Source organism: Archocentrus centrarchus, chromosome 13 (assembly GCF_007364275.1).
Source record: "Archocentrus centrarchus isolate MPI-CPG fArcCen1 chromosome 13, fArcCen1, whole genome shotgun sequence".
In the NCBI taxonomy this organism is placed as follows: Eukaryota; Metazoa; Chordata; class Actinopteri; order Cichliformes; family Cichlidae; genus Archocentrus; species Archocentrus centrarchus.
The window spans coordinates 4,666,232-4,685,580 of record NC_044358.1 but is presented as its reverse complement, the minus strand read 5'-3'; the positions used below and the strand labels follow the sequence as shown (position 1 = coordinate 4,685,580).

The window sequence follows — 19,349 nt, the reverse complement described above, 5'->3', positions numbered from 1 at the left end:
ATGATATAAATCATTTCTAATCCTGCCCATCCAGGTCACTCCCAATGAAACCACCTCCAGCTCAGCCTCCTTTGTGTTAGTGCCATGTCTCCAAACCATTCATCAACAGCAGGCCTCACTACCATCTTGTACGCCTTCCCTTTCACTCCTGCTGCCATCCTTCTGTCATAAATCACCCCAGACACTCATTTCCCCCCAGCCACCTTCTTCAGCTCTTTTGTGCACTGTATAAGATTAGGCTCAAAATTTTCCTTATTATAAAACTTGTAATTAGTGCTGGATCAGATGACCCTGAACCCTCCTTTAGATATAGTGCAATAGGCGTAGGCTGCTGGGGGGGTTCCCACGATGCAGTGAGTGTTTCTTCTTCACTCACCTCTTTTCAACCTCTCTGTGTTTATATCCCACACTGCATTTAATCATTAATTATTATTAAACTGTCTCTTCCACAGCATACCTTTTGTCCTGTCTCCCTCCCCTCACCCCCAACTGCTCACAGCAGATGGCTGCCCCCTCCCTGAGCCTGAGGTTTCCCTCTCACTGTCACCAAGTGCTTGCTCATAGGGAGGTCATCTGATCGTTGGGGTTTTCTCTTTATTATTGTAGGGTCTTTACCTACAATCTCATTGTACATCCTGTATAATGACAATAAAGGCATTCTATTCTATTCAATACAAAGCACCTTGAGACAACTGTTGTTGTGATTTGGTGCTATATAAATAAAGTTGAATTGAACTGTCTGATACGTTGGACGGTTTGAATGGTTGATCTCAGGTATTTGAACTCATCTGCCTTCACTCTCTCTACTCCTTGCATGTTCACCTTTCCACCTGTCTCTCTCTCCTTCACACACATGTATTCTGACTTTCAGTCCTCTTCTCTCCAAAGCATATCTCCACCTCTCCAGGCTCTCTTCCACCTGCTCCCTACTCTCACTACAGGCCACAGTGTCATTTGCAAATGTCATAGTCCATGGAGAACTCCTGCCTGATCTCATCTGCCAGCTTGTCCAACACCATTGCAAACAATAAGAGTTCAGGGTAGATGGCTGATGTAATTCCACTCCCACCTTGAACACATCTGTCACTCCTCCCACACACCTCACCACTGTCTCGCTATACCAGCCTCACATTCTTCTGCCACTTCTAACTCTAATACAATACCACAGTTCTTCTCTTGGCACCCTACTCATATGCTTTCTGTAGCTCCACAAAAGACAGTGCAACTCCTGCCCTTCTCTATACTTCTCCATCAACACTCTCAAACATCACATCTGCAGTGCTTTTTCTTGGCATGAAGCCATACTTCCGCTCACTGATCATCACCCCTCTTCTTAACCTAGCTTCAACAACTCTTTGCCATTTCTTCATGGTAAGGCTCATCAGTTTTATCCCTCTGTGGTTGCTACAGCTCTGAACGTCACCCTCGATCTTGAAAATCGGTACCACTACACTTCTCCAAGAAAGATATGCTTAAAAAAAGATGCTATCCTTGGCAGACATCTGAGATCCCCCACCCTAAAAATGAAATGCTGCTGGAGCAAGGTGGTGGTCGTGCGTGTAAGTTACGAGTGAGAAAAAGTAGTTCTGCATTTTTAGCACATGTGTTATTTTGGACACAGGCCCCACATCCTAAGAAGACCTATCAGGTCTATCAGGATAGTTAGATGCAGATTACCAGCCATTTACTTGATCACAGAGCATCTTTCCCATCATGTTGCAGGCTCTATCAAATGGTCTCTATAAACGGATTCATATGAAGGGGCCTCCAAATCGCAAAAGACAGTCTTACCATAATATTGGCTCACTGCGTTTTTCAGTTTCTTCCTGAGTGTTTGCTCTTCTAGGCTGCCCTTCTTCCTCTGGACACACACAAAAGCATATGAATGGTTTACATACACACCTAAAAGATTTACTTATTTTATTAACAATCCCAGTACAAAATGGAGGTGTAAAAACAACTTTATGACACTGGCAGAACATACAGGTTTTATTAGTGTTTAACTGTTAGTATCAGTAACTGTGTAAACAGTACTTCAAGTAATACTACAGATACATCTTTTGGGTAAGAATTAAAGCATCACCCAATTTCTCAAAGCCCACACGTGAATCTGGCCAAAGGCTTAAGACAGACAGTGTTGCCAAACAACAACAAAACAAAAAGTGCATTCATTTTAATGCGTTTCAGCAGGGGTAAGATAAATGTTGGCTTTACAGTGTTGTGCAAAAGTCCTGCGCCACCCATGATTTCTTTATATTTTGCTGGGAACATGGACACAGCAATTTATTTAAACATGCGCAAACATAAATGGAAATGCAGTATATAGGGCAAAAACAGAGTTTGTACAATTCTAACAACCCTGAAAGTCAATATTTGGTATGACCATCTTTATTCTTCAATACAGCCTGAACTCTCCTGGGAAAGCTTTCTTGTAATTTCTTTAAGTAGCCTTCAGGAACAGTTTTCCAGGGTTCTTGAAGGATATTCCAAAGCTCCTCTTTGAATGTTGGGTGTCTTTTGTTCTGTTCTCTGTTAAGATACCACACAATAATGTTGAGGTGTGGGCTATGGAGAGGTTATTCAATGACTGATATATTCCATTGTGTGTTTTCTATCCAAGTATGCTTTGGCTATGTGTTTGGGATGCTGGGAAAAAAAAAAAAAAATGAAGCCGCTGCTAATCAGATTCTTTCCAGATGGTATTACACGGTGGATCAAAATCTGACAGTCTTTTTCTGCATTCATCAATCCATCCATCAATTTAAAGAAGAGTCCCAAGACCATGACAGAACCTCCACTGTGTTTTACTACCCCCTGATAATTTGAACCACAAATTTCAAATTTAGATTCATCATTCCACATAAAATCTGTTATATGTGGCACCAGGGTGGCTCCGTGGTTGAACAGGCAACCATGTACTCCACATGACTGCGGTGCAGATGGTCCGGGTTCACCTCCGACCCGTGGCCCTTTCCTACCCCTCTGTCTCTCTTTCCACGTTCCTTTCTGTCTTCACTGTTCACTATCCAATAAAAGCAAAAAACCTCTTTCAGTCCAGTTCTTCTGTAATTTGGGACACCCCAGCCTTTTCTCTCCAATTCCCCTCCTTAAGAATAACAGCTACCTTTCCACTGAGACCATTTCTGATGAGGTTTTGATGAACAGCAGATGAATCAACTGGGGAGTTCAGATGCATCAGGGCCTATGTCAAGTGAAAAGCAGTCAAAGACCTTATGAACACCTGGAGAACTACTCAAGACCACTTTAAAAAAAATTACAAGAAAGCCTGACTCCTTCAAAGCAAAATATAAAGAAATGAGGAGTAGCTCAACACTTTTGCACTCCACCGTATGTTTTAACTGAACTGATATAGGCTGATACTTGGAGGCGGCTAAAACACATTTTGCTGCCAAACCTATTGACAGCATTACATTTCTTAAGTTCTGTACTAGTCCTTATCTGCTTCTTCAAACTGGGACCGTGCCAGCCACAATCTGTGTTACCCAGTGACCTCAGGCAACCCTGCTCTTAGAAACAGGACTATAAAATTAAAATGTAGCTCAGCTATCTGTGTCTCTCACTGTAAGGGTGGAAAAAAGCAGAAGCATTGTCAGGCTGCTTTATGTTTTAACCATTACCTGGTGTCTAAGGTCAGAACCTTAAGATATGCTAACCAGGAAGCCACAACTCTGTATTATAGCAACAAAAATCAACATGTTAGGCACTGTATGGTTCACGTGATTTCCTACCACAGGGGTGTCCTTCTACATCATCAAGAAGATTGGCTGTAGAGTTGGCTGTGCCCAAGCTGGAAAAGAGCTTAGTTAAGAGCTTCAAAACTCAAGCTTCACAAGCCAGATCAATCTCTCACAGTTCAGACACTCACAAAGATGGAGAAATGAATCTAATTATGGAGGCTTATGCATGGTTAGTTAATAACAAATATGATGACCTCCATATGAATTTAACTTGTCCACCTGAGGTGGCAAAAGTACACACATTTGTCACTTAGATACTTGTTTAAAAGCTGAAATACTGATTCAGCTCCTTTATTCAAGTAAAAGTAAAAAGGTACAGGTTCTTAAATATACTCAAAAGTAAAAAGTAGAACTTTGAAGGATATTCTTACCAGATATCGAAGAAATCTAACTGAACCATGTCATATTAATATAACAAAATATTAAGCAAATACAAACTTTATTTCAACTGTACAGTGTCTCAGAAAGGAGGGAATTACCTATTTCCATACTGCATAGTTAAATATAATTTTTTCTTACTGTGTTTATTCATCATGTATTTTGGAATGGTACTTATATAGTGCTTTGCAATGCTTTTTACTATAAGTCTCATTTACCCAATCCTGCATACAGGACTTTCATTCTATGCCTTTAAGCACTTCAGCTGGCATTCATGCACACACTCCAATCTATGGATTAGGGGCATCGTAGGATTCAGTATCTTGCCAAAGGATACTTCGACATGCAAACCAGAGGAGTCGGGGGTAGAGTGACCATCCATCCATTCTCTCCCGCTTATCCAGGGCCAGGTCGCGGGGGCAGGAGCCTAAGCAAAGAAGCCCAGGCTTCCCTCTCCCCAGCCACCTCCTCCAGCTCATCCGGAGGGACCCCAAGGAGTTCCCAGGCCAGCCGAGAGATATAATCCCTCCAGCGTGTCCTGGGTCTACCACGGGGCCTCCTCCCAGTGGGACATGCCCGGAACACCTCACCCAAGAGGCGGCCAGGAGGCATCCTAATCAGATGCCCGAGCCACCTCAACTGGCTCCTTTCGATGTGGAGGAGCAGCAGCTCTACTCTGAGCCCCTCCCGGATGGCCGCACTCCTCACCTTATCTCTAAGGGAGAGGCCAGCCACCCTTCGAAGGAAACTCATTTCTGCCGCTTGTATTCGCGATCTTATTCTTTCGGTCACTACCCAAAGCTCGTGGCCATAGGTGAGGGTAGGAACGTAGATCAACCAGTAAATCGAGAGCTTCGCTTTTACACTAAGCTCTCTCTTCACCACGACAGACCGGTGCAGCGTCCGCATCACTGCAGCCCCGATCCGTCTGTCGATCTCCCGCTCCCTTCTCCCATCACTCGTGAACAAGACCCCGAGATACTTGAACTCCTCCACTTGGGGCAAGAACTCGTTCCTGAGCCGGAGAGGGCACTCCACCTTTTTCCGGCTGAGGACCATGGCCTCAGACTTAGAGGTGCTGATTCTCATGCCGGCCGCTTCACACTCGGCTGCGAACCGTTCCACTGCGAGCTGGAGGCCACCCCCTGATGAAGCCAACAGAACCGCATCATCCGCAAAAAGCAGAGATGAGACTCTGAGGCCACCAAGGAAGAAGCCTTCCGCCACCTGGCTACGCCTAGAAATTCTGTCCATAAAAATTATGAACAGAATTGGTGACAAAGGGCAGCCCTGACGGAGTCCAACACCCATAGGAAATGAATCCGACTTATTACCGGCTATACGGACCAAGCTCTCACTGCGGTTGTAAAAAGACTGAATGGCCCGCAACAACGGGCCAGACACCCCATACTCCCGCAGGACCTCCCAAAGGACACCCCGAGGGACACGGTCGAATGCCTTCTCCAAGTCCACAAAGCACATGTAGACTGGTTGGGCAAACTCCCACGCACACTCGAATATCCTTGAGAGGATAAAGAGCTGGTCCAGCGTTCCGCGACCAGGTCGAAAACCGCATTGTTCCTCCTGGAGAGTGACCGATCTTCCAATTGGTACCTCCTGGCTCACAACTGCCCTTGATTTTGAATTCAAATACTGGGTAAAAACAGTGACCCGTTTGTACTTTCACTAATGACATTAGTGAAGAATGTCTCCCATTTATGAACCGAGCCTTGATTGATGTGGTTAGGCCATCCATTTTCTTCGCCTTATCCGGGGCCGGGTCGCGGGGGCAGCAGCCTAAGCAGAGAAGCCCGGGCTTCCCTCTCCCAGCTCATCACACTCAGCTCCCTTTTTACCACGACAGACTGATGCAGCATCCGCATCACTGCAGACACAGCCTCAATCCGTCTGTCAATCTCCGGTTCCCGTCACTCGTGAACAAGACCCTGAGATACTTGAACTCCTCCAATTTGGGGCAGCAACTCGTCCCTGAGCTGGAATGGGCACTCTGCAAAGAGCAGAGATGAGATTCTGAGGCCACCAGTGCAGAAGCTTTCCACCACTTGGCTACGCCTAGAAATTCTGTCCATAAAAATTATGAACAGAATCGGTGACAAAGGGCAGCTCTGGCAAAGTGGAACACCCACTGGAAATGAGTCTGACTTATTGCCGGTAGTACGGACCAAGCTCTGACTGCGGTTGTACAGGGACTGAAATGCCCACAACAATGGGCCACACACCCCATACTCCCACAGGACCTCCCACAGGATACCCTGAGGGATGCGGTCGAATGCCTTCTCAAAAAACACATGTAGACTGGATGGACAAACTCCCACACACACTCGAATATCCTCAAAAGGATGAAGAGCTGGTCCAGCGTTCCACGACCAGGATGAAAACTGCATTGTTCCTCTTGAATCAGAGGTTCGACTAATGGACGGACCCTCCTTTCCAGAACCCTGGCATAGACCTTACTGGGAGCCTCAGGAGTGTGAGCCCCCAATAGTTGGAGTACACCCTGGTGAGTCATCCCCCTCGTCCCCTCGTCCCCAGGCATGTGATTAGTGACACCTGTTCATCTACTCTTAATGACTGCACAATACGATAACACTAGTCATGATTACTGGACAATGGGCTTTAGAGAAAAACTTAACAGCAGTGAAAAGAAACTGCTGTACAGTACATAACAATAAATAGCATCAACAGTTCAAAATTCTTTTGTCTAGCCATACTAAAAAAATTTAACAATACAATACCAGATTCATTCTTTTTAACTTTTATTTTAAAAAGTGGCTGTTAGCACACATTCCTAGTTTTGACCAAATATTTTGTAGCTACTGTACTGCCTCACAACATGAACAATAAAAAATAAATAAATAATAATAATACAAGAACATTAGCCTGACCAAGTTTACATAAAGGATACGAATGATGCTTCAGGAGCGTCCTCCTTTTTGACTTTCTTCTCTTTGTCTTTTCTGAAAATGTTCTGGCAATTTCAAACAGCTTCTTTCTTGTGGCTGAAGGTGAGAAAACCTCCTGCTCAATTAAACTAGAAAATGACCTTAAACACGAATGCAATATTATTAGTATACATTTTAAATCAGCAGACTTACATTTGCCCATGTGTTTGAGTTTGTCCCTGAAGAGCGCATCATCTGAGATAGCCTCCATGGAAGCAGCAGAGTACTGCTCTCCTGCACACAGACACAGAAGCACTGGCACACAATACACTTATGCACACGAACATCAAACATATCAAATATTTATAGCATGGTATCTGTAGCACAAATTCTTGATGCACCCAACACAGTGAATACACAAACACACACAAACCAGCATTCAGTAGGTTAGACACAGCTCAAAGTAGTTTAGCAGAGAAAGCTTGATGAGTGATATCTACCTGTGGAATTCTCCATGCTAGATGAATGATTGGACTTTGATTTCTTTGACTCATACTTCAAGCGATCTAAAAAGAGAGCAGATATTATGACCACTAATGTACGTAACCAAGATGTGGTGAGCTCTGGCATGGTATAATGACCCAAATTCTAAATCTCCATCTCAATTTCTGCTGGGAAAGGAAAACAGTTAAAGCTCTGGCTCACTGTACAACCACCAAGCTTGCTTTAGTTAGTTTGCCATACCCAAGCTTGGCTAAATGCAGTATTTTCATCCCAGAAAAGCATTAAATTGTATTAAACTGTCTCACATAAAACATGACCAATCAAGTCAGGTATTGGACAAACATTTGTTCCCTTTCCTGTTCATGTTGTTCAACTTGTCACAGATTCTAAATGTGCTAACAATTAAGTTAGGATTGTTAAAGCCTTACTTTTAGAGTCACTAAAGTTGTCTCAGACAGTCTCACACAGGTCATTTGTTTTCTCCTTATAGGAATATGAAATTCATACTTTTCCCAATAAATCATCCTTTGTTAAACACCTGAGACACCATAATTGTGTTTCAGAACTTCTAAACAGACCTGCTAGACAAAAGCACGTACGGCACGTACGGCCTGATCCCATTATTTTTGCTGTAGTCTGAAAACATTTGGGTTTGACTGAATCTGATAAATAGTTCAGAAGATAGCACCTGTTGTCTGAACCCACCCATTTTCCTTGTGAGCAAAACAGATAAAACTGTATCAAGTTTGTGACCAATGATATCACTAAACTTTTGCATTCTTCTTTTGTGATGCTTTTCCAGGCTTTTTCCACAGCCTCTTTCAGGTGTTGTTTTACTCCCTTCAGTCTCCTCTTTATGGTAAATGGTAAATGGACTAGTTCTTATATAGCGCTTTTCTACTCAGTCAGAGCACTCAAAGCGCTTATACAACACGTTTTTTACATTTACCCATGCACACCCATTCATACAAGCACTTCCATGTTAACTAAGCTAAGTGCTTTTTAATTATATAACATCCACACACATTCACACTCCGACGGAACGGTCGGAGAGCAACTTGGGGTTAAGTATCTTGCCCAAGGATACATTGGCATGTAGCCTGGAGTAGCCAGGAATCGAACCCCTGACCTTCTGAGCCTGTCCCTAAACACTTTATCAGGTAAAATGCTCTGTAGGGTTTAAGTCTGGAGACTGACCTTCCTGCCTCTGATGAACTCCTTTGCATTTTTGCTCCAGTGTGTTTTGGGTCATTATCTATGATGAAGGATCTCAGTTTGGTTGCATTTTTCTTTAAATTGACAAAATGTTTCAGCAGACTTCTGAGTTCACTGTACTGCTGCCATGTGTGACCTCATCAATGAAGATTAATAAGCCCAGCTCAGAAGATGGCATGCAAGCCCAAGCATGACATCACCACAGTTTCTCACAGATGAGCTTTGTATGTTTGGAATCATGAGGAGATCCTCTCTTTCTCCAAACTTTAGCTTTTCTATCACATTGGCAAAGGTTCATCTTTGTGTCATCAGTCAATAAAACTTTGTCCCAGAATTTCTGAGGCTTGTCTCTGTACTTCTTGTCCTTTGGTTAATTAAGTCTTCTGTGAACAGTAGGTTGTGATACCTTCACTCCTGCCCTCTGGAGGTTGTTGCTGATGTCACTAACAGTTGTTTTAGGGTCTTTCTTTACAACACTTAAAATGTTTCTGTCATCAACTGCTGTCGTTTTCCTCGGTCTACCTGTTCAACATCTGTTACTTAGTACACAAGAGCGACTTCCTTCTTCAGGACAGTCCAAATGATTGTCCTGGCTATGGCCAGTGCACTGGCCCTTATTCATTTTTCATCTTCTCTCATCTTCAGAATTGCTTGTTCTTCACCCATAGACAGCTCTCTGGTTTGTTGGTTACTCCTTTAACTATAAACGCACAGTCTACACAGGCAAATCAATTTAAACAGGACACATCCAGGCAACAAAAAACACACCCATCAATCACAAGTTCCAATACTTTTGATCACAAGAAAAATGGGTGGCTTCAGACAAAAGGTGCTATATTCTGAACTGAATCAGATCTAGATGTAAATACCTGGAAATAAAAGCTGCAATGTTGATTTTTTTTTGTCTCATACTGATTTTTTTTTTTTTTTGGTCAAACCCCAAATTTTTCAGTCTACAGCAAAAATAAAGGGATTGGCCTCACTGTTTCAATACTTTTGGAAGGGAGTCCAAATAATAAGTTCAGGGATGTAAATCCACATAAAATAAAGATATACTGTCAAACCAAAACCAAACAAACAGAAATCTAGAACCATTACTAAACCACTGCTAAGATGGCAGAGCTAAGTTCTGAAAGAAACTTGTACAAGTGGTACAGTAAAAAATTATTTCCACATCTGTGGTGACAGTGAATTAAAAAAAAGCCTTACAGTCAACCTTCTATTAAGACATGGGAGTATTCAGTATCTCCAAATTCACCAGTGTGAATCACACAGTGTATCAGAGCATCAAGCTGTACCCCTGATAAGGGGGTTTCTAAAACATACCATCCATTTGATTATTGCAGCCCGATGGTTTAGCTATTATAAACTGGTAAACTGTGCTGGATGTATCATGAAGATATTTTATGCTCCCTATCTTAATCCAGGAGACTCACAAAAGATAATAACTTCAATGGAATGTCTCAAAAAACGGTGGCACATCATGCTCTATTATGGAGCATCCATTTCAACAGAACAGTATTTAGAGAGCCACTACAGATACAAACAGCTTGTGTCAATACAGGCTTAGCTTGAAACCATGATTATGGCAATTCTGCTGAAATTTGTGAAATTCTAAATGCTGCTGTAACCCATATGAAGTATTGTACTACTAAGCCTGTTTATGTGATCTAAGCCGCAATACTTGTTTTGTTCCAGTAGAGTGCGCCCACGCAATGCACATTTTATGAGCACATGCCACAGCGATCTCTTCACTCTGACTTTGATAGTGCTGAGAATCAGCCAGTACATAACTGAAGACAACAAGAAATAAGCTTATAATAAATAAATCCAAGAAGATAAACAAGAACTCGAGAGAATTCTGTGTGGAAGTCCCGATTGGTTTTATAGACATCTTCAGTCTGTGATGGCGAGTCTAGCCCATGGTGACTGCGAATGGTGAGACGGTGTGGCCAGCCAGAAGTATCCATTCACAGGAGAACTCTGAACTGTACATAGTGTTCGCAATTTATAGCCAACAGTATTGTGTTCATGTTTTTTGAATCAAATTAGACATTACTTTGTCTTTTATTTTGAGGAGAATGAAGACAGGCTTCTAGCCTTCTAGTTTTCATGAAAACAGTTGTGTACATTCAGTGGTCCTCACCAAAGCACACCATGTGTATTCTTGGGCTTTAACAAAATCCTTAGGTATATTTAATTCCTCGCATCTGCAAAGTCAATTTTTAAGAAGTAGTTCATCCATTTATACCTGATGAATAATTACAAATTGAGGCAGGTCTCAGTGTGTGCAGGTAGAAGGAATTACTTCTAACTTGTTTAATCTAACAAAAGGAGTGCCACAGGGTTCGGTTCTAAGACCACTGTTACTTATTTTATCTATAAATGACCTCGGTCATATCACCGCTAGAGCAAACTTTCATTTTTATGCAGATGATATGGCATTGTACTGCTCAGCATCTGGTTCTAACCAGGCCCTCTGTCAGCTACAGTCAGCTTTTAATACAGCATAGGGCATACTGTGTGATTTAAAACTTGTTCTGAATGCAGAGTCAAGTCCTGTCTGTCTTTTGAGGCAAGAAAGGGACTCATTGCTTCCACCTTTATGCATGTGCTGGATTATGGTGATGTTAGTCTTTCAAGATAACTGCTTTACTGCATCATCACATGGCAGCATAACAACTTGAACACATTTACACATGTGGAACAAGAGTGTTGACTTAATTACTTAATAATAAGAAGAATAATTAAAGCTGCAAGCCGCGACAAGAGCCTTTGCACCCAGGTGCATGTCGAGCTGTGTGATGATTCATGGTTGCTATGGTCAGGAGCGTCACAGGGTAACCTTAATGTTTTTAGCCCGGTAGGTTACTTGGATGTTGTGTCATTCAGCTACTGAATGTCTCCTAAGCCCGCTGGGTGGCATTGGCAAGTGCCCGCTAATTACATGTCATGCTGTTGTATATAATGCCTGCACCCATCAATGAAAATTTCATGCTCAGGGGATGATTATTATCAGTCTACTGCTGATTTTCTGTTGCCACTTGGTAGCGTGATGAGTGTGACCCAATGTTGGTACAATGTTGGAGCAATCAAACCTGAAAGCTTTCCTGTTTCATGGCAAATCAGCTTGCCAACAGGGTGTGCCGTTAAATGAAAACTCACAATTTTCGCACTGAATCATCATCAAGGTCTGATGCTTATTCAGACCGCCTCTGAGTCGGACTGGGTAAAACTGGGAAAAGCAGTACATCAAAGTATAAAACATGATGGTTCCAGTTCCCAGTATATGGCACTGCAACTATCATTAAATAGAGTCATATGGCTGTATTCAGGGGCAGAATTGTATCCTGTTTGAGAAGGTTGGTCCAGATTGGATATCTGTTGTAACACTATAGGTGGCTCTACAGAGCCATTTTGGAGTACCTGTGCCCAAAACCAATAAAATTTGTAAATTTTCATGAGACTTGATGTGTGTGCAAAATTTCATGAGGTTTTAAGTAGGTTTAGGACCTCAAAAAGATGACTCATTTATCCTAAAAAAATAAATAAATAAATAAAAAATGATTGCAAAAGAGTCTTCACACGCTTTGTGCTCGGGCCCTAATAATAAAAACTTAACCCCAAATTCAAAAGGATAAATTATAACTTTAACAGATTGATAAGGGTAGTGACCTTGACCATTTCATGTCTGAAAAAGGTTCTAGAGGTGAAAAACTACTGATGGCAGGACATACAGTGCTGTGAAAAAGTATTCGTCTCCTTCCTGATTTCTTTTTTTGGGGCATATTTATCATACATTTTTCACATCAAATAAACTAACAGTTTAACCCGGTCAAACTAAATTAGTATTAGACAGAGATAACTGAAGTAAATGCAAAGTGCAGTTTTAAAATGGTGATGTGGTGGCAGGGTTTGGTTTGTGGCTCAGCTGCAGGGGAGGGTTGGCACTGTGGGTTGAGGGGGCAGCATCAGGGGAGGCTGATTGCCACAACTGGCACGTATTAGCTAATTATGCCCCTCTATTTTATGCAGTAGCACACTGGGACTGGTGTGTGTGGCAGGAGGAGAGGAGCTGACAGTGAGAAAGCTGGTGCCATACACCGTAGCTGACCAGGCAGCAGTACAAAAGCACTGAATGAAGTTAGATAAAAGAGTTAACCTGATCTGAAAATCTTGTATCCTGTGTGTGTTGGGGATCTAGAGTAACAAGCACATTACATTGGCACCCAACAGTTCCCAACAATGAAAATATCTGAAATGCAGCTGGTGCAAGTACTGGGGCAAATGATGGCTGAATTGGCCACCATGCACTAACAACAGGCACCAGGGTAGCGACAACAGTTTGAGCCGTTGCAGGCCCAGGCCGAGCCTCGCACCCAAGTGCTGGAAAACCTGGTGGCTCGATCTGGGTCACCGGTTTAGCAACCACCACTTCCCACATCCATCACACTTCATAAGACGGGAGAAGCAGATGACCCACAGTCTTTTCTGGATATGTTCAAGGCCATGGTGAAGGTGTGTAAGTGGCACAGTCATATCCCCATTTTGTACTGATTAAACACAGATTGTATGAAGTGAGTTGTGACACTCACGCTGGAGAGAAATACACACAGTTGTTGTTACCTAAAAGCGATTGGTAATTAATCTTCCAGGCAGCTCATTATAACCCAGAAGAAGTCTCACTTGCCTCAATAAAGGTGGGTGCTCATTGATTTAACAATAAGAAAGAGACTGGGCAATAATGGCATCTAGAGTTCAAAGGCGAAAACCACTGCTAATCAATAAGAACACAAAGGGTCATGTCACACTTGTCAAAAAACATACCGATGATCCTCAAGACTTTTAGGAAAATATTCTGTGGGATAACGAGACCAAAGTTGAACTTTTTGGAAGGTTTGTTCCCTGTTACATCTTCCGTAAAACTAACACATTTCAATAAAAAATGAAATAATCATACCAACAGTCAAATATGGTGATGGTAGTGTGATGCTCAGGGGCTGCTTTACTGCTTCAGGGCCTGGACAACTTTTGATGGAACCATGAATTCTACTCTCTAGCAGAAAATCCTGAAGTATAATGTCCTGCCATCAGTTCATGCCCTGAAGCTTACGTGCACTTGACTTATGCAGCAGGACAATGATCCGAAACACAACAGAAACTCCACTGCTCAAAAAATGATCTTAAAACACGTCCAAAAAACTGAACCTACAGTGTGGCTCAATTAAAACTCTCCAAAGAAGAGTTGGCCAAAATTTCTCCACAGTGATGTGAAAGACTCGCTGCCAGTCATCACAAATGCTTGATTGTAAGTTCTTCCTGCCAAAGATGGCAAAACCAGTTACTCGGTTTATGGGCAATTTCTTTCTCCACACAGGATGAGGTAGGCCTGGATAGCTTTTTTTTCCCCTTAATAAATGAAATCATTTTAAAAAATGCATTTTGTATTAACTCAGGTTCTTTGTCTAATTAGTTTGATGATCTGAGTGTGTGACAAACATGCAAAAAATACGAAATCAGGGAAGGGGCAAAAAATTATTCAAAAGGACTTGACAGCACTTCAGTATAACTGTAAAGCATCCTGTAGCCTCAAGTATTGTTTAAATTCCAATACTTCAGGCAAGTAATATCCTTGTGTACAATAAAAGATCACAAAAGGCAATACAGCTGATGAGCTCATACTGACATCAATGGCAAAATTTCTCTGTGTACAGTGTGCATAGTAATACCTTTCTCTAAGGCAATGAGGAACTCTCGGTTGCGCTGCAGCTCTCTCATAAACTCCTCGTTCTGCAGGAACAGCGCAATACGCTCATCTTCCAGATACTGTTTCAGTTTCTTGTCTTGCTCTGTAGCTCCTGTTGTTGAACCAGGACCTCCAGCGGTTCCTGCAGCTGACCCAGAACCAGACTGCGCTGTCCACTGACTTACTGAAGAAACTGAAGAGGAGGATGATGATGATGGCTGAGATAAACTATTCTGAGAGCTCTGTTGAAAAAAAAATAAACAAGAGGGGTTATTTGACTTTATGTAACATACTTATAAATATACTAGCAGCTCCACATCCATTTCAACCAATGCTGGTGAGCCTCATTTTTACTTTTAAATTTCAACTGCTGCTAACCAGATCACCCCATTCTGTCTTGTGTTTCCTTAACTAGGGTAGAATAGTCTAAGCCATACTTAAATTATAGATTGGGAAACAGTGAATCTGGTTAGTTAAAAATAAAAATGTATGAATATATGAGCACCACTAAAGCTTTGTCATTGTTAAAAACGTAGACTGGATATATTGCCTTAAGTATTCACTCGTCTGCCTTCGCACGCATGGGAACTTGAGTGACATCCCATCCAGAGGGTTTAATATGCCGGCCCACCTTTTGCAGCTAGAATAGCTTCAACTCTTCTGGGAAGCCTTTCCACAAGGTTTAGGAGTGTTTATGGGAATTTTTGATCACTCTGCCTGAAGCACATTTGTGAGGTCGGACACTAATGTTGGACAAGAAGGTCTGGCTCGCAGTCTCCGCTCTTATTCATCCTAAAGGCGTTCTGTCACGTTGAGGTCAGGAACTCTGTGCAGGCCAGTAAAGTTCTTCCACACTAAACTCACTCATCCATGTCTTTATGGACCTGCTTTGTGCACTGGGATCATGAAATTGTCCAAAATGTCTTGGTATGCTGAAACATTAATTCCTTTCACTGAAACTAAGGGGCAGAGCCCAACTACTGAAAAACAACCAAACACCATAATCCCCCGTCCACCAAACTTTCCACTTGGCACAATGCAGTCAGACAAATAACGTTCTCCTGTTAAGTGGCAAACCCAGACTTGTCCATCGGATTGGAGAAGCGTGATTCCCCCTAGGTCCCCCTGTGGGGTGGGGGTGTATTGGACGAGTGCTTGCTAGTGCTAACTGCCACACCGGCTTGCTAATTGTGGTAACAGCGAACAGTTCCAATAGTAAAAAGGTGAAATTCTCAGCCCAGCACGGCAGTACCTCAGCCGAGCGATCCACCGCTGGCTAGAACCCTGCTTAAAGGCTTCCACTATTGTGCAATGATGTATCATGAGCATTATGTTCATCACGTACCAAATATCTTATTATCTGATGCAATACAGGTAATGCGGGTCAAACCTCTGGGACTACAGACGTAAACTACAGTAGTTTTACATATCAGGACATTAAAATCTGGTCTTTAGCAAGTTCTAAAATGAAATAAATACAACGACATACAGTACCAATCAAAAGTTTAGACTGGTACTGTATGCCATGTTATTAAACAAAAACTAATCCAATACCACAAAAAATGAGAAACTGAGTACACAATTCAATAGGATATAGCAACAATAATGTAGTAATTTTCTGTATGACTTTCAGTCTTTCACAATGTTGTGGATGAAATCATCGTTACAATGTTGATGCATTGAGGTTTGCAGGCATTCATTTGTGGATAATTCCATTAAGGCCATGCCACAGAATTTCAGTCGAGTTGATGTCTGGACCATTGCAACACCCTGATTCTTTTCTTTTTCAGCCACTCTGTTGTAGATTTGTTGGTGTGCTTGGGTTCATGGTCCTGTTGCAGTACTCAATTTTGGCCAAGCTTTAGCTATAGGACAGATGGCCTCAAATTTAACTCTAGAATACAGTACTTTGGTATTCAGAGGACTTCATGGTTGAGTCAATGGGTTCTAGCCAGCGGTTGATCGCATGGTGCTGTGCCAGGCTGAGGCACTGTTGTCTCGAGCTGAGAATTTCACCAGTTCGCTATCGGAACTGTTTGCCATTACCACAATTAGCAAGCAGTCGTCCGATTCCCCCCACCCTCCCAGTCCCTTGCCCCATAAAGGGTTAAGCCACAAGATGTTTTTAAGTTACATATCCTGCATTGGTGCTTAGAATATTAAAGCTGGATGAAAGACTTTTCTCAAACTTAATAATGAGAAAACAGAAGTACTTGTTTGTGCCCAGGGTAATGGAAACTCTAGGTCCCCTTGCCACTTTCGCCACGTCTTCTATCAGGAACCCTGGGGTGATTCAGATTTCACTTTCAATGTTCAATGTCAAAACTCTGGTTCACTTGAGTTCTGTGGTGTCAGGCTCTGAATTGGAGATTGTTATTCATGCCTTCATCTTGGATTACTGCAATTTCACTTGTCTTAAAACCTCCTATGAATGTCTGCAGGTTGTTCAGAACGCCACTGTGAGGCTTCTGACTGAGTCTTCTACATACCCACGTCACACAGTTTTAAATTCTGTTGCACTGGCTCCCCATTAATTTTAGGATCCACTTTAAGATTCTGGTTTGGACTTTCAGAGCCCTACATGGACAAGCACCGGTATACATCAAGTCCCTGAGGTCATAATCAGGGCCTGATGGCAGTGCATCTTAGAAGGCTGAGAACTAAATGTGACAGAGCTTTTTCAACAGTGGCCCCAAGAGTCTGAACCTTTCCTACTGAGTTTGAGAACTGTGGACTCTGTGGTCTTGTTTAAAAATTAGCTCATCTTTTTAAACTTGCTTTTAGCCCTTTATGTTTTTAGCACTTTGGCTGTGAAGCACTTAGTGATATTTACCTTGAAAAGGGTGCTACATTAACAGTGATTTAAAAAAAAAAAAAAAAAAAAGGGTGATTCTTTAACTACTTTACATTTATAATAATAATAAAAAAAAAATCAGGGTGATTCTTTAACTACTTTACATTTATAATAATAATAAAAACAAAAAATCAGGATGATTCTTTAACTACTTTACATTTATAATAAATAAATTTAAAAAAAAAAAAAAAGGAGCCATAAATTGGACCTTAAGAAAAGCGAATCATATTTTTACCTTAATGCTGTCTAACTGTTGTGGAAGAATCCGTAGAAAATCATCAGGGAGATTTCCAAGCAAAGGCGGGTTCCAGTTACGGTAGCTTCTGACCTGCTGGTGACCTGGAGGAGGCTGGGCTTCAAATCTAGGAGAGCCCATGGAGTAATAGGAGGGATTAGTAACTCTACCAATTGCATTATCAACTTATCCCCCTCTCAAACTAATATTAATTATTTACATCCTTTATATTGTGCACTCACAAATACACAGGAGGTCTAGAAACCAGAAACATCCATTTTTCCCCATACTTCTCAACAGGAAAAGAATGCTCTGAATAAGGAAATGCCTGATGATTGTTTGAAAATATGACAGCCATACAAACTAATACTGCTATACAGTCTGTCACACTATCACAGTATCTCAACATCAGTGTACTGTGCTGAAAATCTGGGTGGTAAAGAACTACTAGGTGAACAGTCATGGCTGCTGATACAGATGTCCAAGGAGCAGCACAGAATTTGACCCACACTAGCATTTACATAGTGCACGGGTAAGACTAGAAAGGCACTCTGTGCCTAGTCAACAATTAACTTAACATGCATGCCTTTGGACTGTGAGACGAAGCCAGAATACACAAAGCAAAGTCCACACAGAAAGGCCAGAGCCAACAAGGAGATGCCCCTCACAGCAAGAAGGTTCTGTGACATCCCCACTAGGCTCTCCTTCACATTTAATGCTAACTGGGGAAATTCCTATGCAGTTTCCTTTTTTAAATGACCACTTAAAGCAATGCAGTCAATACAAACCTCAAAGTTCCACATTGGAAGAACTTTGAGAAACTAGGAAGCTTTAAAGAAGCTCTAGATCGATCATTTAGACCGGGGTCCAAATGAAAAGGTGGGTAATTTGACCCCCCACAAAAGACCCTTTTAGGCAGGTACACTATCTGAAAGGAAAGGAACTGTTTGTGGGATGGTACTGTTTATGTGTCAGTTTACGTAGGTATTCTGCTACATAGAACAAAGGATTAAGGGTATGCAACCTACAAAGACAAGTCTGTGTGCTGTTTGCTTACGGTTTAAGTGCATCATTTTGGGTGTTCCATTTGCAAGGCAGTAAATCACTATTAACTTAAATTTAAAGTGAATCAGTCTGTGCTGCCTGACTATGCCTTGCCTTATATGGTGCTGTTATTGTTGTCTAGTCTGGTGCATAACTGTTCAACTGCATATACAGTCAATGGTAATGTGTGAAAACAAACACTGCTTTGTCATATGTCAGCAAACCAATTTGCCCAGCCTTCACAAATCTTTAGACTATGCTGGAAACACAAAGTTCCTGGGGCTAAAAGGTCTAGGTACCTTCGGTGAACACAACTATAGTTGTGGCCAAAAGATTTGTCAGAGGTAAAGTTTGCTTTTCGTGCAATTTGCTGCTTCCATTTTTTTTAGATTATGTTTTACAAGTTTTTATGATGTAGTTCTGAAGAGCAATCACAAGAAGTTTTAAAAATACTATCAGCCACCAGTGCTACCCCTCAGCCTCAAGGCAGCAGAATCTTTAGGCGGCACAGAAAAAGTTCTAGAACACATAATTACCAGGTCTCAGTAGATCTTGGGGTGCACATGAGCCTTAGTGATTTTATTCACCATATCAATTCAAAAGCAAATGCTAAGTAAGAACCCAGAATAAGAAAAGCTAAAATTATAATAAATATAAACCACTGAGAATACTGTCACTTTCTATGATTGGCATTATGGTAACTAAATCACCC

At 41.9% G+C, this 19,349-nt stretch overlaps 1 protein-coding gene across 6 annotated transcripts in view; it reads right to left on the bottom strand.

Annotated features, from left to right (window-relative positions):
• cuedc1b (CUE domain containing 1b) overlaps positions 1-19,349 on the bottom strand; it is a 40,807-nt gene that overhangs the window by 5,406 nt on the left and 16,052 nt on the right. For all 6 annotated transcript variants that reach the window (XM_030743873.1, XM_030743876.1, XM_030743875.1 and 3 more), the window contains 7 exons: positions 17,594-17,720; positions 14,488-14,746; positions 7,540-7,605; positions 7,253-7,333; positions 7,063-7,156; positions 3,750-3,808; positions 1,792-1,861 (listed from right to left, as the gene is read on the bottom strand). In XM_030743873.1, coding sequence (XP_030599733.1) covers positions 1,792-1,861; positions 3,750-3,808; positions 7,063-7,156; positions 7,253-7,333; positions 7,540-7,605; positions 14,488-14,746; positions 17,594-17,720 — 756 coding nt within the window. The remainder of the gene's footprint in view (positions 1-1,791; positions 1,862-3,749; positions 3,809-7,062; positions 7,157-7,252; positions 7,334-7,539; positions 7,606-14,487; positions 14,747-17,593; positions 17,721-19,349) is intronic.